Source organism: Streptopelia decaocto (genome assembly GCF_964273445.1).
Source record: "Streptopelia decaocto genome assembly, chromosome: 6".
Classification (NCBI taxonomy): Eukaryota; Metazoa; Chordata; class Aves; order Columbiformes; family Columbidae; genus Streptopelia; species Streptopelia decaocto.
Window position 1 is genome coordinate 58,060,476 of NC_138660.1, and position 27,999 is coordinate 58,088,474.

At 47.8% G+C, this 27,999-nt stretch overlaps 1 protein-coding gene across 1 annotated transcript in view; it reads right to left on the bottom strand.

Annotated features, from left to right (window-relative positions):
* Positions 1-393: 393 nt before the first annotated feature.
* Positions 394-27,999, bottom strand: part of ITGB5 (integrin subunit beta 5) — a 61,530-nt gene continuing 33,924 nt past the window's right edge. The window contains exons 10-15 of the mRNA XM_082055492.1: positions 24,619-25,048; positions 7,463-7,685; positions 6,699-6,802; positions 2,856-2,972; positions 1,514-1,680; positions 394-912 (exon numbers count right to left, since the gene is read on the bottom strand). Of these exons, the coding sequence (XP_081911618.1) occupies positions 817-912; positions 1,514-1,680; positions 2,856-2,972; positions 6,699-6,802; positions 7,463-7,685; positions 24,619-25,048 (1,137 nt within the window). The 3' untranslated portion in view covers positions 394-816. The remainder of the gene's footprint in view (positions 913-1,513; positions 1,681-2,855; positions 2,973-6,698; positions 6,803-7,462; positions 7,686-24,618; positions 25,049-27,999) is intronic.

A 27,999-nucleotide genomic window follows, 5' to 3' on the forward strand; every position in this document is an offset into this window, starting at 1 on the left:
TACCTACCTGCACACCTCAAGAAAAAGGTGTTTAATTTAGTTTCCTCAGCCTGAACTCCCATTTCCCTTGGCCTGTTTAACACTGCTGGCACAGAGCAAGAGCTCCTTGTGGCACCCCCCACCCTGGGTCAACACTAGGGTATTAAATCAACATACCTTCTGCGGCAGTCACTGCGGCTCCAGCTCCTATTTTTATAGCCATGCTTTTACCGATAAGGCTCTATTAATAAATCAATCAGGCAGCACCACTTGTGCTTGCAAGCACAAGACCCTGTTTAGTCTGTCGGTGGGGGGAGTTCAGCAAGGAAACAATTTACTCTCAGCATCATATATGCACAATAGTTTTATTTTTTTTATATAAAAAAAATCCTAAAGACTGCAGAACTCTTGTACCTAATTTCTTACACAAATGCTTCCAACACCCTTTTTTTTTTTTAAGCTAATTCCCCCCTAACAACTTGTGATGGTGTGGGTTCCCCTGATTTTTGACCTAGGCCCCCTTTCTAACGGGATATGTCTAAAGCTGCAATATGGCACTGAGTTGACTTAGTTGGCAGGTTTAATACATCCAGAAAGCTGGTGTATGGAGTCACAAAAGGCTTGGTGTCCATTGGCAGAGGCGGGGAGCCTGCCTTCATGTCCGTGCCTCCAGAACAAACCAGACTTTTCTCCTTACTGTGCAAATAACAGGCTTTGGTCATCGACCAGTCCTGTCGTGAGGGATTCTCCCCCCTGAAGAGGATCCCGTCTTCAAGTGGGGAAGCAGCACATACAGTCAAGCAATTGTCCACAGCAGTCCCAGGCGCCAAGACCCCATCAGTCAACTGTACCGTTGTAAGACTTGTTGAGCTTGTTGAATGTGAACTCTACGTTATGCGTGGAAATAGGCTTTCGGTAGAGAGGATTAGATGCCTTTGAAGAAATGAGCAGACAAAAAGAGCAAAGGTGAGTAACAAAACCCATGTCATGGCAAAAATGTGTATTATTTCCCCCTTCCTGTGACAAGCAATTGGGTGATAGCAATGCTTTAGAATCATAGAACAGTTTGGGTTGAAAAAGACCTTCAAAGCTCATCTAGTCCAACCCCTTGCAACAAGCATGAACATCTTCACCCAGATCAGGTTGCTGATCCAGCCTGGCCTTGAATGTCTCCAGGAATGGAGCATCAACCACCTCTCTGGACAACCTGGGCCAGTGTTTCACCACCCTCAGTGTAAAAAAATTTCTTCCTCATGTCCAGCCTGAATCTCTTCTCCTTCAGTTTAAAACCATTAGCCCTTGTCCTGTTGTAACATGCCTTGCTAAAAGGTCTGTCCCCATCCTTCTTATAGGTCCCTTTTAAGTATCAAAACACACAATAAGGTCTCCCCAGAGCCTTCTCTTCTCCAGCCTGAACAACTCCAACTTTCTTAGCCTGTCCTCATAGGAGAGGTTTTGACTGAAATGTGCATTCATCTCCAAAAGCAGTAAAGCCCCTGCCCATATTCCAGCTGCACCCCAACCCGGGGCTCACCATTTCATATCGGGCCCGGGAACGTTCGCTCTGGAATCGGTCGAACTCCCGCCTGTCGTGGATGGTGACAAGCAGCTTCCAGAGCCCCAGCAGGATGATGCCGATCAGCACCACACTGCCGATCACCGCCAGCACGATGGTCACGGCGCTGGGGGCTGAGCTGCATGCTGGTAACAAGGAGGAGAAGATAATTAGTTCTGGTGCAAGTGTGTCCCGGATCAGGATACTAGGATGTAATGACCTGGACCACAGCCACTGAGCAGGTGACCTCAGGGCAGTGCTAGCAGCAGTGACTAAATTAAAAAAAAAAAGAAAAGCAACAGTCCTCTCTGAAACCAAAGGGATTTTTAAAAGTTAAATAAATTGCTGACTAGAGACAGGTCAAAGGCACAGGTCCCATAGACATCACTTGGGGCCAGGATGCATCATCATGCTTTGAGGGTCAAGCTGTGCCGCAATGCCACTGTCCAAGAGTGATGCCCGGTTTTAATGCAGGCTGCCCATGTGGCATACAGAGGGTTAAGGTGCCTGTGGCAAAAACCAGATCAGCTTCTGGCCCACATGGACGCAGGTGATCACTAGGCACTTTACATAAGTACATTAACTGTCAGCTAATCAACTGGTCTTTCAATTAAGTAGAAGCTACTGCACAAATAAAATTAAATGTGCAGTCCCTCAGTCTTTCCCATACTGGCCTGTGCCTCAAAGGACCAGAGCAGATCGCAAGAAGCTACTGCTGGGTGCTCGCCAGCTCATCCTGCAGGACCACGTGGGGTTTTCTTTGAGAAACTGCATTGCACGTGATTAAAATAACTCTGGGAAGCACAGCTGTCTGCAGCAGCCCTGGGAGGGAAGCGGGGACACACAGCCCTTGTGCTGCTCGGCCCAGAGCGAGCTCTTCAGAAATGCAGAAATCCATAGGTGCTCTGGGGCTTTCCTAACATCCCGACTTAACCAGCAGCAGGACCATATCTCCCCTTCTGTTTTATTTTTCTCTCAATGGCTATATCTCCAAACCAGTAAATGGCACACTTTTTGCTATGTAAATAGGCTGGGTTTAATTTCAGCATCCCAAGCTGCCAAAAAGCCCTTCAGCTGCTTGCTAGCAATGCTGGCAGCTCAGGTGCACGTTTCACTATTTACTGAGTTACGAGTATTTGGAGATGGGTTTCAGCACTGTAAAACACTTTATCTTTTTAAATCATCCCAGTTCATCTGCTCATGGGTGCCTTTGTGCAGGCAGTGAAATCAGCCTTTTGGCAGCCTGCCAGGCTCCCCAGCAGCCCATCAGCTCCCCCAAGGCAGCCTGTGCTATCAAAAGGAAACCCAAGGGAGGGCTAACCTGGCTCTTTGAGGACGGTGAGGTTGGATTTCCCACTGGCAAGCTCCGAGTAGGTGAACTTCATGACGCAGTTGTTCACCGGGTAGGCGCAGAGGATTGCATTCGGGTCATCTGTTTCTGGAACAAGATGCAGAGTTGCAGAACTTTTGTATCCTAAGTTCTTACACAAATGCTTCCAATACTCTCTTCTTTTTAAGCTACTTCCTCCCTAACAACTTCTGATGGTGTGGGTTCCCCTGATTTTGACCTAGTCCCCCTTTTTAACAGGATATGTCTAAAGTTGCAATATGGCACTTGACTGGCTTAGTTGGCAGGTTTAATATTAGGAATTAGCACAATTCTCCTCTGCAAGCTCAGCAGGGCTTCCCACAGGAGCAGAGGAACAGGGAGCAAGCCTGGAAAGCAGCACAGATTGATCACAATTCATGCAAATTGTAACTGAGCAGCATCCAGACTTACTGCATGAGAAAATGTGGCACTCAGCAAATGTTACATGTCAAACATGACACAACTCGCACACACACACACACATGCCCTTCCTTCACACAAGTCGGCTTTGGCAATAAATACCATTTTCTTTCTCATTTGTTAAATTTCTTGAAGGGTGGAAGCTGAAGAGAAAGTGAGGGGCAGAGATTCAGCCTGCAAGGACACAACCAGGGCCATCAGCAGCAGCAGCCCATGGCCAGCTCAAGCTCCAGCTGTGCTGAACAGCTCCAGCTCCGGAAACTGTTGAGAAGTTTGTTTTTAAAGGGTGAGATAGAAGGAAAATGGGGAGAGGAGGATAGAGGGAGGGGGAAGGGAGGACCTGGCTGGAGGAGAGGATGCAGAGATGGGGGTCAAGCAAGATATGTGACTACTTGATTCCCATGGCCATATGGACACAGTTTGGTTGCCTGTTTAATATATCACAGCACCAGGCAGAGCCTGTAGCTGCTCTGGTTGCTATAAGATGCTTCCTGAGGAATGCTGCTTCACAAAAGCCATTACATAGTTTTGGCAAAGCCATCACCTGAGGTTTCCAGCTCTAACTGCAGGGAGGATCTCAGCAGAGCCATCACCCTGCATGGCCACAGCTTGTGGGGTGTCCCCACTGCAGGGACAGTGACAGAGGGAGATGGGGCAACATCTCCAACCATGCCAGGCAGCTCTGCAGGAGCACATCTCTGTAGGGATGTACAGACTGAGAGAGTCAAGGGATGGGAAAGGATTTGGGCACACAGTGTTACTGGTTGGCAAAGACGTGGCCTTGGCTTAGGCACCTGGAAAATGCTTCCTGCAGTCCCTCTCCTCACTCGTATCTGTGCCCGTCTGTCACACTGAAAAATGATCTCATTAATGAGGACTACTACTCCAGCCCTTTATCTCTCTCCTGTCTGTTTGTCTTCCCTTCCAATGCCTTTGACCTGCTTTCAGCTGAAAGATTAATTCCCTCCATTTCAACAGCTCTGAGCCCAGATGCAGCTGCCCCTCTGGTGAGTCCTGGTGGGGCTTCTGGTGTGGACAAACCTCAGCTGTTCCTACCCTCAGGACCTGCTCTACCTACACAGTGTTATCAAAGGTAGGGCTGGAGAAGTGCTGATTGTTACAAAGCAAAGTACTAATTAGATAAATATAGATAAAACTTTCACGTTTTTTGACTAATGCCCTTCTGAGTTGAGCAGCAAATCCCAGTTCCTTCAGGCCCAGTTACTTCCAATCCCATATTTGCACCGTTATTCTGCTAAAAGAGGCTGTGATTGAAGTCTTGATAGTGATGATCTCTATTGGTCTTCACTAGGTTTCAGAGATCACACATCCACAGACAGACATGTGATGGCCCCATGGAGTTTTCAGGTCCACTGATGTGTGCTGTTGGCAGGTTCAGCTCAGCACTGGACCTGTCACATTCCTCTCATGATGAAAGCTTCTTTCTGGAACCATCAGTAATGGAAATGTAATGTTACAGAGTGTAGGTGACCCTGCAGAATCCAATGCAAGTCATATAAACCTCCCAAAAGGCATCGTTGTAGTTCATCAGTCCAATGATAAATGCCCCTGCTCTACTAACCTTTGAAGCACTGGCTGTTTCACACCCAGAGCCAAAAGGCATGTGTGTTCATTGGAATTTGATATTTAAGAAGGTCCCATCCTCCACTGCCAGAACAATGCAGACCTGTGTCTTCTGTGACAAATATCAGTGTTCACCTCTCAGCAGGGACTTTTGACATGTGCTACATAACACAAAACCCCTTGAACACAAGGATTTGGCTGAGTTTGCCTGTAAAGAAGTCATAGTCCACAAGCACTTTCTCTAGGAATATTTTGCTTTACCTCTTTCCCCAGCAGCCCAGATCTCCAAGCTGCAGAGTGCCCAGACCTACCAAGAGTGCAGAACCACCCACAATCTGACTGCCATAGTTGAACAGAGGAATAAGGGTAATTCCCCCAAATGTCTTTAAACAGAAATTTGGCTGTGTTTGTCTCTCAAAGCCATGCAGGGGGTTGGCAAACCACAGCCCAGCCTCACCTCCCAGGGTGCAGCCAGCACAAAAGCTGGCTTTGGCATGGTGCAACACCCAGGCAGGAGGGCTGAGATTTAACCCCCAGTGTTTTCTGGCTTCCAAGAAACACAGGCTGACCAGGCATCAGGAAGGAGCTTTGAGTGGTTTGCAAGTGCCTTGCAATCTCTTGCAGTGTGCTGGTTCAGGTGCACACCCCACTAAGCTGCAGGGAGGATGGAGGGAACAAGAGCAAGTCTCCCAAAGGCAAATATAAGAAACCCCGCTGGTCATAATTTAAAAGCTAGACACTGGATGTGAGAAGAGTCAATGGGAAAAACATTGCCTGCAGGCAGCTGAGAAGAAGGGGAGAGGTAGAGCACTTCTTCCTCTATAAACTATAGGAAGAGGAGGAAATGTCAGATGTCGACAGTTACTTATCTCTGCGTGATCTCCATCCCTCCCTCTAAGGGGTATTGCTAAGGCTGGGGTCAGGACTGTGATTAAATCTGTCACAGTTTGGGTCCCCTCTACTCCCCCAAATAGCAACTAGTGACTCCCAAAAAGGAGCTTGAAAAGAAGGAAGATAAAGTCATCTGCTGAGTGAAGCTCATGCGGAGTGACCTCTAGAAGAGGACATAAAGGGGAGGAGATGACCAGTTCATTCCACAAAGGCAGAACTCATCTTCCCCAAAACAGCTTTGATTTCTCTTACAAGCTCCCTTCATCCAAGATAAATTCTCAGAACGTTAGAGAATGCCTTTTTTTGGGCGATACTTTGTCCTTTTGCACTCTCTCTCATGGCTCAACTGACCTCATCCTACCCTCTTTGCTCCTTGCACTGGCAGTAGTGGTCCTCAGAAATCTTGATTTTAAGATATTATTTAAAACCAAAGGCTTTTTTATTTCATTATAGATTACAGCCCAGATAGAGGGTCACACATACCCCATATGCATATATACATACTACATACAGACATACATTTATAAATACTAGGTTTTCTCTGAGGCTTTCTTTACAAATATGTAAGTGATAGGACAAGAGGAAATGGTCTCAAGTTGTGCCAGGGGAGGTTTAGATTGGATATAAGGAAAAAATTCTTCACAGAAAAGGTTGTCAGGCATTGGAACAGGCTGCCCAGGACAGTGGTGGAGTCACCATCCCTGGAGGTGTTTAAAAGGCGTTTAGACAAGGTTCTTAGGGACATGGTTTAGTGCTAGAGTTAGGTTATGGTTGGACTTGATGATCCTGAGGGTCTCTTCAAACTGAAATCATTCTATGATTCTATGGTAGGGTTTAAGAGTAGTTCAACACCACAGTCATTGGCTCCCATCATCTGCAGTCCTGCTGCTGCCTACTTACCAAGAACATCCACTGTGGTGATGATCTCATCCTTGCAGTGCTTTTGGCAGGTTTGGTTATCAGCCAGTCTTCCTGAGTTAAACAGCTTGCATTCAATGCAGTCCCTGCAGAAAGACAACGGATGGGAAGATAAAGCACCCATCAGAAACCGTGTATGAATATAGAGATGCCTCCCTCAAAAAAGGACTCCCTGGTTGTTGGCTCAGAGGGTGCACATCTACAGCAGAAGAAAAGAGAAGATTCAGGGCCATGCATCTCCATCTCAAGGAGGGATTTATTCTGGGGGTGGATGGGAACTGTTTGCCCATCAGCTACTGCAAAATTCATCCTGCCTGAGCCCAAGGCAGATAGCTTTGCTGCTCTGTGCCAGACTGAGGCTGATGTCCAAGGCACCTCCATCGCTGCAAGGCAGACAGTCGTCCCCATCCTCCCCTCCTCTACAGCTCACAGCTCTTTGAGCCCGGACATGTGCAGCTCAGAGTGTGGCAAAACTGGGGTTGCCAGTCTCTCCCCCAGAGCAGGACAGCACTGGAAATGAACAGGGACGTAACTTCCCTGAGCACCTGGGCAGCAACAATTGTTGCTTCTACCTGGGATACTCCTGGGTTGCTTAGCATGGGCTCTGAGTAGCTGCAGGCTTGCCTGGGGCTAATCACCCCTGTTTAACAAAGAAGGAGTAATTCCTCAGCTGAAAAACCTCCCAGAAACCAAAGAGCTGCCCTTCCCACCAGGGAGAAATCCCTCCTGAATGCCTCTGTGTGTACCTTTTAGTGCTGCAGACACCTGGGCAGGTGGGACATTTCTCACACGTCTCTCCAAAAGCCCCTGGCTCGGTGCACTGACACTTCCCACAGACGCAGGTGCCCCTGCCGCTGCACATCTGCCCATCACTGGAAACACAGCTGTCCGTCTCAGTGGAGCAGTTGCAGTTGTCCCCGATGTAGCCGGCGTGGCACTTGCACTCCCCGCAGTGACACTCTCCATGGCCTGAAGGTGAGAGCAGGGTGACACATCAGCAGCCCAGCAGGAAAAGCTGCCAGAGAGACTTCACTTGGCAGAGTGACAAACAGATGGCAGTAGGAAACACCTAGATATCAAATTATTATCTGTATTTAGCAGCAAAAAATACCTACTTGCAGCTCCTTCATCTTCCCTTTACCATCGCTCAAAACAAATGGACACCTCCCCCTTCCTGGGTGGGACCAGGTGAACAGGACAGGGGCACACACTGCCCTTGGGAGGTTCAAGCACTAATGGTGACCACGGGGAAGAACAGGGCAGCTACCTTAAAAACCTTAAAACACATTAAAAACAATTAAATCAACAAGCACTGTATCCTGCATCCAAACAAGACCTCTGTGTCCCAGCCTGGACCATGAAGGTTGCTGGGACCAGCTGAGCCTCCCTCAGGATGTAGTCCAGGGCAGCTCACAGCAGACATGGATGAGGGAACCCATCCAGTAAGGTCACTTCTCTCCCGAAGCATCCCCCTGCAGTTAGGGGGTTTAGCGATGGGTTGAGAAAAATCAATGGGCTTCAAGGCTTTCAGGGCCAGTAAGTGGAGTGGCTAGCTGCCAAGCATCTAGTTTCAGAAAGACACCCGTCAGCCCACTAGAAATACTGCTCAAATTCCTCCTTGGTCGGTCCCTAGGAGAAGGGATGCCTTTGAAGGCATAGTTTATAGAGCTGAAGGGTTTGTATACAAGGATCATCAGCAACCTAATTACAGCTCAGCTTTCCCACTGGAAACAGCCTCAAGCACCTCAGACAAGATAAATTATATACACACTCCTTTCATCAGCACAAAAACCGCTGATCTCCCTGTCTCTCCCATCACTCCAAAATTACCAGACAGGCTGTGGATTGCCAAGTTATATATCCCTTGCCAGAAGTCATGGGAGTACCTTCTGTTTTACTAGGCATTTCATATGTCCCAGTTGCCCTCCTACAGCCTCTTTTGCACTCCCACCATTTGCTTTGGATCCAGCCTGCAAACTCAAACATTACAAGACAGAGAACGTTATGTTTACAAGATCTCCAGAGGTGACCTCCTTCCCTGCCTACATCTGATGGAGAGTAAAAATCCCTCGCTCTGTTTGCCTTCACAATGACAGCCTTGCCTTTTCTCCAGACACATCCCTACAGGTGGGTTTGGTTTGCTCCTTCCCTACAAAGCTCCAGTTTCGATCCCATGGACACAGCTACATCCACCACCACTGCTGCACAGCTGTAGAGCAAGGACCCCCCCGTCCCCTCTGCTTCACAAGCAAACCGAAGAGGGTGGCTGGCTTTTATTCACAATTAATTCAGGCAATACGGCTCTTGCACACAGCAAGTTTGGTGCCTCCGTGGCAATGTGTGTGTACAAATGAGCTATAAATCATAGTTTTCAAGGAATTCAAGGAAGCTGGCATTTGGAATCTGTGTATATGGCATTTAGTAAATGTGCTCATGCTTGAATTTGAGCTGTGAGGGCTAAGAGAAGCAAGCCAATTGCATTCACATCACCCATGGCCCCAACCTGGGTGGGAACCACCCCTGGGCAGAGCAGCAGAGCCACTGCACCACCAGCCTGAGCTTGGTCCCTCTTGGACACCACAGAGACAAGCACATGATGCAAATCCATTGAGAATCTCTCTCTGCAAGTGTTATTGCTCATTAAATGGTAGAGTTTTTAAAGCCAACAGCGCCAGGCCAGCATGTCCCTTCCATCCCCTGGCAGGCTGGGGATGGAGCCCAGAACAACTGCCCCGGGAAAGAGAAACAGCTATTTCCAAAAAAAATGCATCACCCAGCATCTTAAAAAAAAAAAAAAAAAAAAAGAAAAAAGAGAAAGGTTGAGTTTATTGATGGGGAAGAAGAAAAAGCCCTTCTATATGAGGGTGACTAAGTGTGGGGTGTGAGCTTGAAATTTAAAAACATGTTGAAATGTGTTTTCTGCCTCAGCTACACTGGCTCAATGTGCAAGTCACTGGCTGAAGCTCATCATGGGGAATGTGCCAAGAGTGGGAATTTCCATGTTGACCTTTAACAGCAAAGATGTTACAATCTTCACTGCCTGCATCAAGAGTGACCACTCCTGCAACCACCACGAGCTCCACTTCTAGTGTTCTCTATCCATCTCCCACACAGCCTGAAGACTGGAGAAACATGGGTGGGTGACTGGGATATTTTTATTTTCTCAGTGTGTTTTTTTGTGACAGTGACACAGAGCTGAGGCTTGTGGCATGCAGGGTGCTACCTGGTACTCATATTTCACTGTAAAAATCATAGAATTATAGAACAGTTTGGGTTGGAAGGGACCTTCAGAGTTCATTCAGTCCAACCCCCTGCCATGAGCAGGGACATCTTCAACTAGATCAGGTTGCTCAGAGCCCCATCCAGCCTGGCCTGGGATGTCACCAGGGATGGGGCATCTACCACTTCCCTGGGCAATCTCTGCCAGTGTCACCACTCTCAATAGTAAAAAATTTCTTCCTTATCTCTAATCTGAATCTACTCCCCTTTAGTGTAAAACCATTACGGTCATATGCAGTGCAGATGTGGTTAAGCAGTTGCTGTGGTAATATGATGCCTGCAGGAAGCCTTCCACCCCTATGCCGACGATGACAGTTTCACTTCTCCCTTTCATTTCCGAGATGAAAACACATCCTTGAGGAGGATGTGTTTCAAGCCACCTCTGCACCAGCCACCAGCAGAAATCTCCTGGTGCAGGACATTACCCCGGTTTTTAACCCTCTTGAACTCTTTGAGTTCGCATGTTTTCTGTGAAAGCTGGCTTGTGAAGCCAAAAGACATTAATTATGTTCTCCAAACATAACAAGAGATGTTTTCTTCTGTTCCCATCCTTGAAATGAGATGAGCTTAGATGTTTAAAAGATCCAGATCTAATTGGGAAATGAAATGCCCCCTCTGAATTTGATAACATACTTTCCAGCCAGCTCTCGATCATTGGGGGGGCTAACACAAAACACATGTCAGGGAGGCTGCAGAAACATGCAGGGAGGGTGCAAGCAGAGGAAAGCAATGATTCTGAGGAGACAGAGCAGTCTCCAGACTAAGTTTGGACTAGTCTGGGCTCTGGCAGGGTGGGAGGAACTACTGCTTGAAGGCAGCCTCTTCCCAAGGAAGCCACCAAGGTGGATGGAGACCTGCAGCCCAGCTGGTGACTCCATCTCCCTACTCCAAAACACATCCCCCATCCCACTGCCATGCCCCAGCTGCGCTGCACTTCTCACTGTCACTCAGGCAGCTTTTGGCAGGACACCCAGCTGTCCTTGTTTCACCCCATCCGCCTCTGCCTCTCCCCTTCGGGATGACAGCCGCAGAGCAAATCCCCTCTGCCCTTGCCCCAGCACTGTGCAAGCCCATCCTGGCAGTGCGATTGCCAGCACTGTGCACCACGGCTGCAGTCCCCAACCGGCCGCTCCTCTGCAGCCTGCCAGGCTTTGCCCCAGCACTGCCCTTGTTGCCAGCAAGCAGGAATTGGGGTAGCAGGTCCTGGCAGAAACTTCCAGCCTCTGACCCTGATTTCATCCTCCACGGTGGCTGAGCACTCGGTGGGGCAGCCCATCTGCCCTCTGTGATACCAGAGCTTGCCTTTTAGGAATTGCACTGACCACTGCTGCACAAAGAGGTCTGAAACTCAATGTGCTAAAAGCTCTGTCACTAGGTCTTTTACAGAAAGTGTTTTTTCCCAACGGCCCCTACTTCTGCAGACCACAAAATACCAGCTTTCTTTTGAGAGAAATAAAAAAAAAAAATGATCCCAGCTGTTACGAAGGGGGAGAAAGGGTTTGAAAACAAACCACTCCAACACTTCTTGTTTTCCCCACCTTCTGGAATATTAAATTGATGTGCCTACTATACAAGAAAAAATAATCCTCATAATTTTTAAGCCATTTTTTGGTTTCTGAGCACTGAGGAGGGGAACAGTCATGCTGCATTTTGTTCCCATTAAATCAAGCCAACTTACTTTTGTGCCTTCATGCTCACATCCAGGCTTTGGGTCAGGACCTTCAAAATGCTCTGTGCTTTTGTCATTTTTGGTTACTTTAACAACTAGTTTGAAAAAATCCCACGAAAACACCACAAGAAAACCAGTTAAGAATATGGTAAGAAATTTCCAGATTCCCTGATGCCATCCATCACTTTAAGGAGCCCTGGCCACTGTGCTCGTCACTCGGAGAGCCCCGATACAGAAGCCGAATGTTGTTTGTACTCCTGAGGGGCAAAGGCACCAAAACCATCTGCTTATGAGAGAAGAAAAAAATCAAATCCTACCAACACAGGGCACTGCTTGAACATCATTGCTGTACAAGACCAGCCAATCTCCCAGTAAAAGCACCCAAAGTCTGCAGGAGAGGCTCCAGTAACAGCACATTTTGAGTGGGAGGAGGAAGGGCAGTGGAAGAGGCTTTGAACACTTGGAAAACATAGACCTTTCCATTTGGAAAAGGGCTATGGTAAGACACAGTGCCTGCTTAGGCAAATAAATCATCCACTTCCTCACTAATCCCTTTCCATGACTCCAAGGAGCTGGTGCTGCACATGAAGAGGCCAGGCCAGGCGAGGCAGCCGGCCCGTGGCACAGCTTGGGTTCACAGCTACATGGTCGGCACTGGTAGGAAATCAGGAAGAGCTCAGGGAATTTCAAATGCTTAGGATCCATTTTCCAGGTCACACCTGTCTGGCAGGGAAAACAAGGGCAGCAAGCTGGCAAGAGCAACCTCAGCTCCTGGAGCCTACAGAGCATAACAAGCTCCTTATGAAAGTTACTATTACCATATAAACTAAGACAGATAGACATCGAGGGTCCGGAGTTTCTAAAATGCATCCACCAACTGCCTCCATTCACACCAGAAGAGAGCTCACCCATGCTTATTTATCCACAGTGCAATACCAAAGCAACAAAACAAACACTTAGAGGCTAGTACTAAGTAAATAGTGCATTTTTGTACATTACTTATACCAGACACTACAGATCTGTGCATCTTCCCATTGCATTCATGTCATGGAGGAACCCCAAAAGTTAATTTAGGCAGGCAACAAGCATCAAACAGACTTTATCTAGCCAGAACAGTTTAGCCAAGAAACCAACTATAAATGGGATTTTTCCGAATTATTTAGCACTCTGACAACACTAAAACACAAGTTCGGATACACTAAGAGGCTAGTAATAAGTAAATAGTGCTTTTTTGTATGTTAATGATATCATGCACCATGCATCTGCACATCTTCCCATTGCATTCATTTCAATACGTATTTATGTCTTGAAGCACGCAGGTTTGGCCAAGAATCAACAAGGCTTTAAATAAGCCTTTATTTCAATCCTAGCACTGGTTGAGCTCACTAATCATCAAAAATGGCATCAGAGATGAAGACTAATTAATGAAGGCAAAGGCCAAGGAATAAATACATGCTTGAGCTGCTAATTCAGCCTTGGGTACCACCAGGCCCATCACCAGCTCCACATTGCTACCAGCATCCCCCATGTCACAGCACTGCCGTTACAAAAATAAACAACAAACCTCAGCCTCCAAATTTCTCACTCACTTGGAAACTTCTGGGTTAAATGAGAACTGGGCAGGGAAAACAGGGCTTTGGAAACTGCTGTCTCATGAAGGCAGCTGAAAGCACTCAGGGGCAGGCGGATTTCCTGCAGCAGCTCTGGCCAGACTTTCCTCATTTTCCATCTCTTTGCTACAGAAGGGGAGCTGAAATGCAATCACAAGATATGGCTGATGATCCACCAGAAAGCCAAAATGGGTAGCAAGGAGTCATTTCCTGAAGGAGATCTAAAGCTGCATTTCTTAAAATAAAGCCTTTTTTTTTTTTTTTTTTTTTTTTTTTTTTAAATTAAGCTCAGCACTCCACAAATCTCTCAGATTTTGCTTACGTTAGTGCCTGAGCTGAGCCTGCCACACGTGGCCTTTTGGATGGAGACCCAGAGTTGGGAATTAGAGCTTTTAGGTCCTGCTGCCAACTCTGCTACTGATGCAGTGATACGGGGTGAGGGCGGCTGCCAGACCCCCCCCCCAGAGACACAGCACTACATCCTGAAAGGGGGCAATTGGGATGGGTGTGATGGTTCCCTTTGAGTTATGGGTCCAAATACCATCCTACCAAACTGGGCACATGCTCATTCTTGGCTTCATCATCCTGTAAGCACCTGATGTGGAACACACTGCCAAAACTGCTAATAATTCTTATTATTCCTTAAGCCAGACAGGAAAGTGTCTTTGGGGGTTGGAATCCTCTGTTTTTCCCTGTGCTGTATTTCCTTGCAATCCTCTAACTCAAAAAGGGCTCTGTGACACTGTTCTTTTCCATCGACCTCCATCCATTCACATGTAGGTGTTTATTTGGTCTCCCATGGGACACCCCAGTGCCTCTCCCACGGCAGCGCTCCTCTCTCCAGCCAGCTCTCCCTGAGACCTACTCAAAAAACCCCCTCAGTGCAGCTCCCTACATTTGTTTCCTTTCTCCCCAAAAAGCCTGACAAAGAAAATTGCTTGAGGAAGAGAAGTTTCCACTTGGCTCTCCCAACACTGCCCAGATACCACCAATGTCCGTGGGTCCAGGAACACGAGCTTCTCCCCCACATATACTTTTTGGTCCATCTCTTAGCCCAAGTCTGCTTATACAACTCTACATCTAGCCTTCAGTTTTTGTCACCATGAAGGCTCTGGAAGACTTAAAAAGATGAGGGGACATATGGTGACCATCCATTAGATGAAATACAACCCTCCCACCTACACATGGTGCCTCCAGGAAGGATGAGTTTCGTCTCCCTCCTCTGGTGCCCAAGCAGGCTCCTACTACATCCTACCACCAAAAAACTTCCAGATTTGTTCTTAAAATAAAACCTGGCTCCAAAACAAAGCTGCACAATCCCAAATGTCTGCGCTCCAGGGCCAAATTCTATGGTTCAGGCTCATCCTTCAAATGAAAAGCAGGATAATTTCCACTCTGCTGAAGCCCAAATGGGCTGAATGTCCTTTCAGCTGGACCTCGTTAAGAGGAGTGGGCTCTGAAGCACAGAGGGATCTTTCCTCTGCAAAATCCAGTGCCCTGGGAGCCTTGCCCAGCTCTGTGTTTGGATGCAAACACATAATCTGGTGCAAGTTCACCAAAGGTCCATGGTTTTGGAACTGATCTCTCCCTTCCCAAAGAATCTGGAAGAAGCAAGAATATTGTTTAAAATAGAAGAGAAAAACCAAACCTACAGCCTGTGTTGCACTTCCCTTTCAGGTCAATTGTTTAAATTCAGTTTTTTAAACCAAACTGAGCAAAATTCATGGGTTGTCAGTGTATGTCAAAAAGAAATGCTGAGACCCAGAATTTCACTCACCTGCTGGTCTGAGGCTTTCATGTGCCTCTACATCCCAAATACAGCATTCATTTCCAAATGTTTATTTCTGCTAATTACTATAATCAGAAGGACCAAACCCCAAACTCATTGGGATGCTGGCTGTAAAGGCAGAGCATTTAGGGGCAGCAGGACAGGGAGCTTGGGTACATCCATGCACCATCAGATGACACCCCTGGTTGTGACCAACACACTGTGCTGCTTTAAGAACAGACACCCACAGACAGAGCTCTGGCTCCCGTAAAGATGTCCAAGATGTCACTTCTTTATTCTTCAATTCTGCCCTGGCATTCAGTGCCTCATTAGCATGCATTAATGCTTGCAAAAGGTCCACTCAAAGACAAGGAGAAATCCCAGTGAAAAGAGGCAGGAACAGCAGCGCTGTATGAGGTTTGGTACTCCAAGGAGCTACTGCCAGATTTGGGGAGAGCTGCAAGACTTTGACAGCAATGAGGGCCCTGGCAGGGGGAAAGGAGGGGTAAAAAAAGGCGGCTTTGCCCTTTCGTGCCAGGAATGGAAACTCTGGTGAGGCAATACTTGATCTGCTGGGGAGAGAAAGTCCAACTCAATTGCTGTTTTGGTGCGTACAACCAACACAAAGCCTTGGTGTGAGCAAGGCAGTTCAGGCAGGGCATACCTGCTGCCAGAAACACAAAGGAAGATGAAGAATAAACACAGTATGGAGCAGAAACACAAATGGAAATATCATTTGTGTTCCCATGAGAAATCCGTGCAAAGACCATAAAATATCTCAAGTTGGAAGGGCCCCATAAGGATCATAGAGTCCAACTTCCAAATAATCAACAATATTTTACATACAATGACGTAACGGTAATGCCTTGTGGTGTAATACCTAATACTGCATTTCCTTATGGTGGAAGAAATCCAGAGGAGCATATACATCAAGCACAGAACATTCTAGCTAAAAACCATCCACCTGCACTGAAACGCAGCCACCGCCAACCTGAACCACAGCTGTGCAGGGTGACATGGGAGGTCATTAGCAGAGCAATTAGAGGGGGGAGCTGGGCATTTTTACACACTGCAGCTATAAGCACGGGCTGCATATGCTTTCTCAGGTCATAGCCAGAGAACGAGGATCACCCTGTGCCATTTGCCCCAGCACAATGGCCATTTAAGCCCCTTGGGATCTTCAGGCTTTTGAGCCAGTGTGGAGCAGGATGGGGAGGCGTGCGGTCTCAGAGGAGAGCAGCACATGTCTCAGGATAAAATTGGAAAGAGAACAGAAACCAGGTTAAAAGGGCAAAAAATAAATTCGGAGGGGAAGCAGAAGGGAGAGATTGGGGAAGGGTGGAAATGATGCCCCGGGGGAAGCAACAGGGAGGTTTCAGGAGCCTCCCATGGACTGGAGATGTGAGGAAACACATGCACTGAGGCACTGCCATGCTCCTTTGAAAGGTCACTGAGGATTTGCGTGCCAGAGAAATAGAGACTTCATGAAGATGAAATTTGGGAAGCAAACACCTCCCACCCAGCTCTCACACCCTCTCTGCACTGGTGCTATGAGTCATGGCTCCTGGAGGTGAGCACAACCAGAAACTCATGGGACACACTGCTGAATTTGGTACTTTATGGACAGAAATACCTCAAAACCACCTGGGAAGAGTGAAGGAGCTGCCAGGAGAGGTTGGCTGCACAGAGGCCAGCAAGGCAGTGTTAAGGACAGGTCCCTTCCAGGGCAGTAGTTCATGGGGTGCTTCTCTCTCTCAGTTTAGGGCTGCCAAGAGGAGGGAGGCTTGCACCAAGACAAAGCCACTCTGTGTGACCCAGAAAGCCTGCATTGGCAGAGGATGTGTTTTAAATAAAAAACCTCCCTGGTTTCTCCATTACAAAATAACATGTAGTCCACTGACACATGGTGACCAGGTATCAGTCATCAACGCGAGTGTCCCCATTTCTCTGTCTCACCACAGCCCTCCAAAATAATGGTAGTTGATGCTTGGGAACCACTCACAAGAAAAATTCAAACACTGCTAAAGAGGGATGCTAACATTTGCTAGCTACTCGCACAGCTCCTGGGGACCCTCTCTCCACCCTTTCAAATTATCTGGGATCCAGGGGCTTGGTGTCCCTGCTTCCCACCACAGAATGTGCCACCCTGGTGTGGGGCAGGACTCAAGCGTGGGGCTGTCCACAGCAGGTAAGCATGTCCTCTACACTTCTCTGTGCTTTCTCATGCTCTTCACACTGTATAAAGAGCTGAGAATTTCTCAATGACATTCCCTATTAAAGGCTGAGAGGTTTCGAGTGTTGCTCTCAGACCAAGCACAGCCAGACACAACCTTTTGAAAAAGCATCACGAGAAGCAGCCCAGGATGACCCCAGGGCTTGACCACTGGCTCCTGTCGCTGGACTGAGACCTAAAAGCCAGCCTCTGAGCTGTGACAGCAGCAGCCAGCTCCTCCGCAGTTCCTTCCCCGCCTGTGGAAATGTTTTCCAAATCACCACTTGAGCAACCACCCTCTGCATCATCAAAGTGTTGCAATGGCACGACAGCCCCCACACTCTGCAGGAGGTCAAGCAGGAATGCAGGAATATCAACAACTGACATCAGAAAAGATCTGGTTTATACAAACACACTTCAGAAAAGAGAAGAAAAAAAAAATAGGAGTTTCCCTGATTTGGGGTTCAGATGTTGTGCAGACAAATGATATTGGACTCACAGCCAAACAGCTTCTGCAGGGAGCCTGTACGCAGGGCGAGAGTGGCATCAGTCTGAGCAGTATGAAAGTAAGTTCAGTTGACTGCTCTTCCAGTTAATCCCCATCACAGCCCTCTGCCCTGCCTGCCCCAGCTGACCCAGACTTTACTTTTCTTCAGGCTGACCCACAGGATGGGAGTACATGGAGCTGACCCAAACCTCACATTTCTTTACACTAATCCACATGATAAGAGGAAGTGGAACATACCCAGCTTTGCAGTTTAACCCCAAAAAATGAAGAGAACAGAGGTCCTCCATTTTATCGATTTCATATTAAATGTTTGCAGTCTGTATAAATTCTTATTGGAGCCAAAATGTTGCACAGGTGGAGGTGGGATGCAAGCTGGAGAGGGGATGCCCACCCAGCAGTAATGCGAGGCACAGGTGCTCTGGCCTCAGTTCCTCACTGCTACGGGACACAGCAAGCCAGAGGTTTATTTTTTCCTCTTATTTGGGAGGATTTTTTGTTTTATGCATTTCTTCTTAGGTGCACAGATGTCTCAGGGCAAGGGATTTTGCTGGGCACCTTCTGCAGATGATAAAAACCTTTCTCTTTGCTGCATTCCTGTTTGGCCTTGGCTTTTAGGAAGCTTAAGGATAAATGTACAGCCTAAGTCTTAACCACATCTTAAAAGAGAGATGTTACCGCAGTGCCATCCTCTCACTATTTATTCTAGCCACAAGGTCCCTCTGGGCTATGTAACAGCTCTGTAGGCAGGAGAGCTCAAGATGCCTGAAACCAGGCTTGTTGGCTGCTGAGAAAGTGTGATGGGCACCCTGTAAAGTCTCAGAGGACTTTACTAAGTTCAGCTCACCCCACACCACCCTCCCATACCCTGCCACCCTGAGAGCACACACAGCTACTGCCTGCCCCCCCGCAGACCCTCCACCTGCTGCTAATCACTGGGACCAGTAACAAAGCAACCGGCGCTGTGATGTTGCACTGCAGTGACCCGAGCTGACACTGCATTCTCTGTCACCAAAATAAGCCTCAAAAATGCTGGTAGACGTGTGCTCCCCATCCTCCTCCAGCCCAGAGGGCAGAGCAGGACCGATCCGCAGGACAGCCACCCCCGGGATGGAGCCACATCTCCTCCACAGCTGAATGGCTTGTGCTGCACAAGCACTTAGCAACAACCAAAGGATTATTTTTATCTTCCATGTCTTACACAGTCCTTTTGCATCTCCCCTTCAGGTTCTTTCTTCCTAGGCAGTGCTCAGATTCCACCTTTTTGCACAAACTAAATAAAAATCCCCCTAAATCCCCCAAATCAAAAACATAAAGATAACAAGACTTGACATAATTTCAAAGAAAACTTTGCAGATGTGGTTTAGGCTCTGTTCCCTATATTTCCTTCCCCAGGCCACCCTCTTCCCTTCTGTCACGGGCTACATTTGTTTAATGCCACCCCCAACAAGCAGCAGGCACAGGCAAACTCCCTCCCCAAACCACACTCAACCCATCGCCTGCACCTCAGAGGTTAATAAACCAAATATTACCCATTTCTTTCTTAAGAGCAGCATCTGGTAAAAGCTTACACACTAGGAATTAAGATAATTATGAAAAGAAAAAGATGTTAAAGCTGGGCCACCTTTATTCTCACATCCGAGCCTTCAGTTACACACCAGCATCCCCCACCCAGGCACTACCACTGGGTAGGTGAATAATAACTACAAAAACAAGTGTGGAAAAAAGTCTATATCCATAAGATGTGCCCATGAGCACAGTGATTTGTATGGTAACAAACCCCACCAGAAACCCCAGGGTGGAGATACCAGTGGTACCACCAAACCTGAGCGCTGCTCCCAAAGCCCGGGACTCTATTGCACAACCAGAAACTGTCGTGCTGGCACCAGAGCCACCACCTCACGAGACCTCCTGCAAGCATGGTTCTATTAAACACTGTTACTGTGCCTGGGACGGGGAATGCCCAAAACGAATTGCAGAAGCAGGAGTGTGATATCTAATTTGAGGCTGTGTTAAAACAAACACATGAAGCCTTATCTTACTGGGCCTTTGTGCAGGCTAAAAAATCAGTCCTTCCCCATTTAATAAAACCAAGAAAGGGAAGCATTCAGAAATAAATACTGAGGATTGTACATCCTCAGCAGTTTTTGAAGTGGTTTCTGCACGGCGGCTGGCGTTGCATCACACGCCATCTTGGCTATTCTCTGTGAAATAAGCCACAGATTTTCAATGAGCAGTCACTTTCCCAATCCCACTTCAGAAGTGATTCTGGTACTTGCATGTATTTGCAAATTTGACACCCAATACTTTATCACAGACTTGAGCTTTTTTTGGCACTGGAAGCCCCATACTGGCAAGCGAGGTCAGTTGCCATCTCACCATGCTTTAGCCATCTTAACCACTTCAGATAATCTCAGCTGCTTAAGAGGTAAAGAGAAGTTGAAAGGCTTGATTTACAATGGCAAAGTGTTTATAAATCTGATTCATTGCCTACTTTAAAAAAAAGGAAAAGAGAAGCCACAAAAGACCTGATCCTGCAAAGCTGCACCAACACCAGCAGTTGCTCAGGCAGTATGGATTTTTTGGGATGAGATCCTTCATGTTTGAGTGAGAGAAACAGCTCACAGCATGGCAAGTGCTCTGTCCTGATGCTTCAGTAGCACTTTGAGGCTGTGATCTTCCTGCATAGTCCCAACACAACCACAGTCCTGGACTGAAGAGTGCACAGATGACACCCACATGGGTGACAGTAATGATGGTTAAGGGGAAATTTCTCTAGAGACACCGAAGTAAAGACAAGGCCATACAACCCTGCACGTCCCCCCTCCAAAACAGGTCTGAGGCACTGAAGCTAATGAAGCTTGGCCTCCAGCAAGCTAGTCTCTCTTCATTAGAGACAAACACATGATGCCCTCACGGGGGCCTCTCCTCCCTCCTGCCACCTAGTTTTATGGGACCTTCAGGAATGCAATTAGCACTGAGACATTTCCTCCTTTGTCAAACTGCCTGGCAGGCAGCCAAGGGGTTCAAAAGCTGCTGGGCTGCGCAGCCAGCTGCCCCTTCCCCAGCCCAGCTGCAGGCAGGAGGGGAGGCTGCGGGCAGGAGGACTCTCTTCCTCTCTCCCGCAGACATCCACATTTCAGAGCAGAGGCCCAAGCGCTGTGCTGAAGCTCTCAATATAAGAGGGCAACTTCTCCATCCAGATCAAAACAGGGAACAAAGCGTTCAGGACTTTGGGAAGCAACTGCCTGCTTTGTCAGAGCATGATCCCATGGATAACCCAGTTACACCTCTTTTGGAGGAACAGATCACGTCTGCAAGCCAACCCAATGGCCTTTCCAGAAGCTGGATTAATAGTTTGAAACAGCTACTCTGGAACTGTTAACTGGAGTCACGGAGCAGCAGAACAAATGCTACTTATTAGTGACTTAACAGCATTGACTAAGAGTTGGATGCAACTTCAATCAACATTTACTACATGTTATAAATGACTCCTTTTCCTGCCTGCCTCACAGAAGCAGTAGGCACGTTAAACCTCCCACTAACTGGAATCAAATTCTTGCTTCTCCTTTAGATTATCTTCCACTCTAAATCTGCCTCTGTACTTCACAGGAGGCCACAAAAAAATCAGGAGCCATATGCAGCACTGTCAGCAGTTACCTCTCCTCTCAAACACTGACAAGATGAGATGCTAATATCTATAAACAGACCCATGAATTAAAACACCTTTGCTGGTCAGAGGTCTGAGTAGCATGAGACAAAAATCTCAAGGCTCATTTCAGCCCACTGTGGCTTTTGCTGGGAATATGTGATGTGTGATTGCAATCTGCTGCCCAGCCCTGTGCCGTGGCTGTGACTTGACCAGGATACTACATCATAAAAGGAAGAAATGTCCAGGCTGGTTGGCGATGGGCTTGTGGTGTCTGAGGCATGCAAAATACACAGCCACATGTGTGCAAAGCAGTTTGCATGCATGGATTTTCACTGCTCAGCTTGGAAAACTCTTCTTTCCTCCTGATTCCCCCTCGTGCTCCCACAAACCTGAGGTCAGGTTGGACCCTCCTGCTCTGGCCAGGATGGGTATTCACAGGTTCATGACACTGTCTTGTTCAACAGCTTGGGCAGGCATAAATGCATTTAACAGGGGACACCACAGCCCATCTGATAAAACTTGGGTTTCTTTGGGGTGAAAACACTGTTCAAAATATGTTCACTAGAAATTCACTGCAGGCCACAAAGCATCTTCTATGCTACAAGAAGATTCCTACAGTATAAATGACCACAGCGATGAGTTCCCCTCATGGGTCCAAGCCAAACTCCCAAGTGAGACAACAACAATCTGCAGTAAGACATCAGTTCCCTCCAGGTTGCTTTTTTGGTTTCTGCATTTGCTAAAACCCAGAAGTCTTCCCTCACGGTAGGATTCACCCTTCAAGAGTGGTGGGCACCGGGATGTTGGGGTCTTTCAGGGACATAAGTTGTGCCCAAGAGCAGATGGAGGGGTCAGGATGCCATTTCTCCCCCTTACAGAAAGAAAAGCAGTGACCAGACCCTGCATGATCATGCCACAGGACCTCCTGCACCCAAGCTGTGACCCAAACTCCTCTGGCTGCCAAGTATACACATGCTGGTGGATTGAGATGTTCAGTGTCAAGCTAAACGTATGGTCTTTTTCAAGAAGGCCACATGTATAGTGAGGAGAGATCATGTGTTTGCTGGAAGCCACCAGAGACACTTGTGTGCCAGAGGGATATTCATTAGGAAGGGCTGTCAAACTCATTTTCACTGGGGGGGCCACATTAGCCTCTTGGTTGCCTTCAAAGAGCCGAATGTATTTTTAGGACTATGTACAGGTAGGAGTAGTTACATTTATACAGTCCTAAAATTACATCTGGCTCTTTGAAGGCAACTGAGAAGCTGATGTGGCCCCTAGTGAAAACGAGTTTGACACCCCTGCATTAGGGGAAGCTTTGGGCACAGCCCCCTGCAAGCTCAGACACTTTGGGTGGGCTGGTGAAGCCCCAAGCCTCTTGGGCTAACAAAACCACTTCAAAACGTTACATCATTGGCACAGCACTTGCTGCAGCTCAGATTTAGCATTGTAACTGCTGGAATTATGGAATTAAAAAAAGAAAAAAAAAAAATAAAGCCAGCAAAACAACAGCAGTGGAAATAACAGGAGGCATAGGGAGAACCACCCCACGCAGCCATGCCAAACTCCATCCCACCCCTAGAGCAAAGAGGAGGCCACTTGGCTTCAGCCTATCCTTTGTTTTCTTTCATAGCTATAAAAAGAACTTTAAAGCCACTTTAAAAAATTCCAGCAAATCCCAGACCAGCTATGCTGCTCTTCCCAGCACCAGAAGCCCTCCACAGGGACAGAAGAAAGCAGGTGCAACAGAAGGCACACAGCTTGCTTCCCTGTGGGGGGCGGTACTGGCCATTCTCACTGCTCTGCAGTGGGCATCCCCAGGGCAATGCCAAAAGCCAAAATATCACCTGCCCCACCTTCGGCAGTGCCGAAACATCACTAGCCTGGCTACAGGAATATGGGTACAAACGTCTTCTACCTGCCTAACAACAGGACCACCTGTCTCAACCAGCCAGAAATGTGCAACCAAAAGCTGCCCCATCCGTTACTGCCCAGCTCAGAAACATGCAGGGCAAGATAAGCAGTGGGGAAAAAAACACCACTTCCTCAGCAACAGCATAAAAAATAGCTATTTTTCCAAACTTACACTTGTTTTGGAAGTTTTGCCCAAGATTTTCAGTTAAGGAAATATTTGACTTGCTTGAAAGCATTTTTTAAAATAACCTTCTGTCCAGTTCCAACTGAGGCAATTATGTCCAAAAGCTAATCCAGGCAATTATGTGCAAGGTAAATTATGTGACCTTGGACTGACAAGGAATTAAAGTGATTTTAGTTAACACAGCTAAATAAGTCTTCCACCTTTGCTTAAGCAAGCCTGACTCACTACGTCTTTCTCAGTGAATGACTTGTATTCCCAGTGGGCAGAAAAATCTATACATAAAATACCTTTAGGAATCTTTAACACAGGCTTTCTCTAATAAGTAACATTCTGAAACACAACCTTTCTTTTCACCTGTGCTGCACCAGGGGATTACTTCAAATGCTTCACCTTTAAAAAAGATTGTTTCTGCCTCCACAGGGAAGGATGGCACAGGCAACAGAAATCCTAAGTGAGACAACACCAAAAACTTCTGTGGATTCAGCATATTTTACCACTCGTTTTTACAATGAGGGTGATAAAGCACTGGCCCAGGTTGCCCAGAGAGGTGGTTGATGCCCCATCCCTGGAGACTTTCAAGGCCAGGCTGGATAGGGCTCTGAGCAACCTGATGTAGGTGAACATGTCCCTGCTTATGGCAGGGGGTTGGACTTAGATGAGCTCTGAAGGTCCCTTCCAACCCAAACTGTTCTATGATACTATGATTCAAGCCTGTGCTGGTTTACTCCTTCCTAGGGATATACTTCCATGTGCAAGCAATGTGCATCGTTAACATCAAAATAAAAACACCAAAGCCAAGACTCTGCTCATCTCTGTGGGACGCTGGCAGTTGACAAGCCTGCCAGGAGAGAGCCTGTCACTCTAACACTGGAAACTCCATTCTGATGGAGATAACATAATTTCTGCTCATTAGTACAGATGCACTTAAACCTTCTGTAAGAAAAAGAAAGGGAGGGTGGATTCCCCCCAGAAACAGAGTAGATTTTGGCAGGCAGGGCAGGCACAGCCCCTCGCACACCCTGTGTGGGCCAGCCCAGCAGCCTTCCCCATTTTGGGGCGGTTTCCCCATTCCCACAAAACAGAGGGTGCAAGGGAGGAGAGGCTCCTACCTGAGCAGAGGACTCCCTTGTATCTGGCACAGGAGAAGTCATCACACTCGCAGAAGGGCCCGTAGATGTTCCCAAACTCACTCTCGTGGCAGAGGCACTGGTTGCAGCTGCACTCCCCTCTCCCGCTGCAGAGGGGTTTGCCCTCTGCCTCCCGGCACATGGCGTGGTGCATGTCCCCGCTGGCCCCCTCCTCACACTCACACCTGGCCCCCAGGTAGCCGGCATCGCACTCGCACAGCCCGCAGGCGTAGGTCCCGTTGCCGCTGCACTTGCCGCTGGCTGGGGCAGCACGGCCGGTGCAGCCGCAGAGGCAGTTGTAGGTCACTGCCACCTCCAGTGTGTCCCGAAAGCCAGCGGGCTTGATGGTGAAGATGTGGGAGGTGTCCTCAGCAGGGCAGATCCGGGCCTCCACGGCCACCTCGAAGGACACCTGATGGCGGGCAAGTTGAGATGTAAGTTAACATGCATGGCCCCAAAATGACCATTAAGGGTGTTCTGGGAAGAAAGGCAGGATGGAAGGGGAAATGTCACGAGGAAAAGCCATGGAATCATTTTGGTTGGAAGAGACACTCAAGATCATCAAGTCCAACCATAACCTAACTGTGGCACTGAACCACATCCCTAAGAACCTCATCTACACATCGTTTAAACAGCTCCAGGGATGGCGACTCCACCACTGCCCTGGCCAGACTGTTCCAACGCCAAACAACCCCTTTCCATGAAGAAATGTTTCGTAATATCCAATCTAAACCTCCCCTCATGCAACTTGAGGTCATTTCCTCTTGTCCCTATCTGTTACTTGAGAGAAGAGACCACACCCTCCATGCTACAACCTCCTTTCAGGTAGCTGTAGACAGTGATAAGGTCTGCCCTCAGCCTCCTTTTCTCCAGGCTGAACAGCCCCAGTTCCCTCAACCGCTCCTCATCAGGCTTGTGCTTCAGACCCTTCACCAACTTCTCTGCCCCTCTTTGAAATCTCTCCAGCACGTCAATGTCTTTCTTGTAGTGAGGGGCCCAAAACTGAACACAGGATTTGAGGTGCAGCCTCACATATTGAGTTCCATGGAGGAACTCCCTGGAGCGGGGCCACACTCAGCATGTAAAGCTTCACTCCCAGGTGTGCAAAACAAAAAAATTGCATTTCTAGCAAGGGCATCTGCAGCTCAATGCACAAAGGGATTCAGCAGTCTTAACATTTCAAAACTCTCAATTGGCAGTCATCGGCAGTAATTTTGCCTATGAAGAACTGCTGGTTTCTGTCTATCCCCATGAAATAAACAGGGAAAAACTCTAGCAAATAGCCTGGCTTTCATGTTATCAAAAATAAAAACTTTCTTGAAACCAAGCACTAGCAATGAACTAACCAATGCAGCACAAGGGCCCAAGATGCCTACAAGAGTGCAGCTCTATAAGGTTTTATGGAATCCTGGCCTGAACATAGAGATGTGTATCAGTCACACAGTCCCAGGCTTTCAGCATGCTGATAACAGGCCATTTTAGGTGGATGCTTCTATTAAGACTGGCTTCAGAAGGGTTATAGTTCACACCCTCCCTCACTTTCTGTTGCTACAATCCAGTGTCAAAGCTTTTCTCCTGGGGAAACCAAGACTGTCCTAACAGCACTTGCTTGGCCCCTGATTTAATCCTGCTGTTCACTGGGGGTCTCGGGCCAGCCGGCACTGCCCGGAGCTGCTGGTTAGCAAAGGAGATTAACCTTATTCTGAAGAAACAATCCCCTTTCCTGTGCATCAGGAGGGAATGATTAGCCTCTGGAGACATTTGGGGTCACCTCAAGCTCTCCCTGCCTGCACTGCCCCACATGCCAAGGGGTGACATGCAGATGACAGCACAGCAGCCACCCCCAGCCGGGAAAGCTGCACCCCCTGAAGGCTCTCGTGACCCCCTCCTATTCCCATGGCCTGAAGCAATTAAGCAACAAGCTCAAATTACACAGAGAAGAATGAGATCAGAAAGCAAGCTAAGGGGATCAAGGTAATCCTGCTCCCTTTCACCCACTGACACCCACGCCCCCAGGACTGAACCCCAGCGGATCAGGGTCTGGTGCCAGCGCTGTCCTCTTCGGGGAAACTTTCTTAGAAGTAGTCAAATCTTGATCCATGTGGAAACAATAGGGCAAAAAAACGCTGAACCTAAGGGAATGGAGGGACAGGACGTGATCCTATGACATGTCTGCCTGTGCAGGCACCTTGATACTGGGGTGCACCTAAAATAGGAGAGGCACCAGTGCCAGCTCCTGCTGTACCCCAAATCTTCTGCTGCCTGGGCAGAAGATACACCTGGTACACTTCATCCTGATGGGGAGAACCAGTCGTTCCCACTCATGCCATCAGCCTCTGCAGATACGGGCATGTACATACCCACTGCCAAACCCTTTTACAGCACGAGCTACAGTGGCTGGAGTGACCAGCCTGCTCGTGCCAAAGCCAGCAGCCCAGGATCAAACACCAGATTAACTCTGCTACATTGGGGGCTCAGGCTTTGCTGTGGCAACAAGGAGGGCACGTGCCCAGCGTGGCAGCACTCCAGGGATTGCTTTTACCCACCCATCGGAGATCCAGTTAAGTCAGCTACAAATGCCAGGGCCACCTTGCTTTCTAACACTTCTCATGATCCTTATTTGGTGGGGTAAAAATCCACCTACTGTTGACTTTTCCAAACTATTTTTATATGCCTCAGTGCTTAGAGCTCTGGTATGTTTGCAGAGCTAGTCTTCTCAAATAAGGCAATCAGGCTGCTAATGAATCTACACCCATGTCCTTGCAGACAGCAAAAACCTAGAGAAGAGGGGCAGGGGGGCTCCCCGTTAGTCTGAGCCCTCCTGCAACCCATTTCTCTGTATCAATACTAAATTTTAACAAGCAAAGCTTAGCGTCTCTGCTCTTTATTTAAAAAAACACTGGATGGATTATGCCATGTATACTGTTAACATCAGGGGCAAACCATATTTTCAGTCTGCGCTGCCATCCAGTAACCCTGGGAGCTGAACAGACGAGAGGAGGGTTGCTGCCTTTCTGAGCACCTTGACTATTTTTGCAGTACCTCCGAAGTTAACTGTGACCTTCTCACTCTGGGAAAGACAGGTTTAGATTAGAATCACAGAATCATTTTGGTTGGAAAAGACCCTTAAGATCATTGAGTCCAACCATAAACCTAACACTGCTATGTCTACCACTAAACCATGTTGCTAACCACTGCATTTGAACATCTTTTAAATAGCTCCAGGGATGGTAACCCAATCACTGCCCTGGCCAGACTGTTCCAATGCTTGGTAATCCTTTCCATGAAGAATTTTTTCCTAATATCCAATCTAAACCTTCCCTTGTGCAACTGGAGGCCATTTCCTCTCATCCTATCACTTGT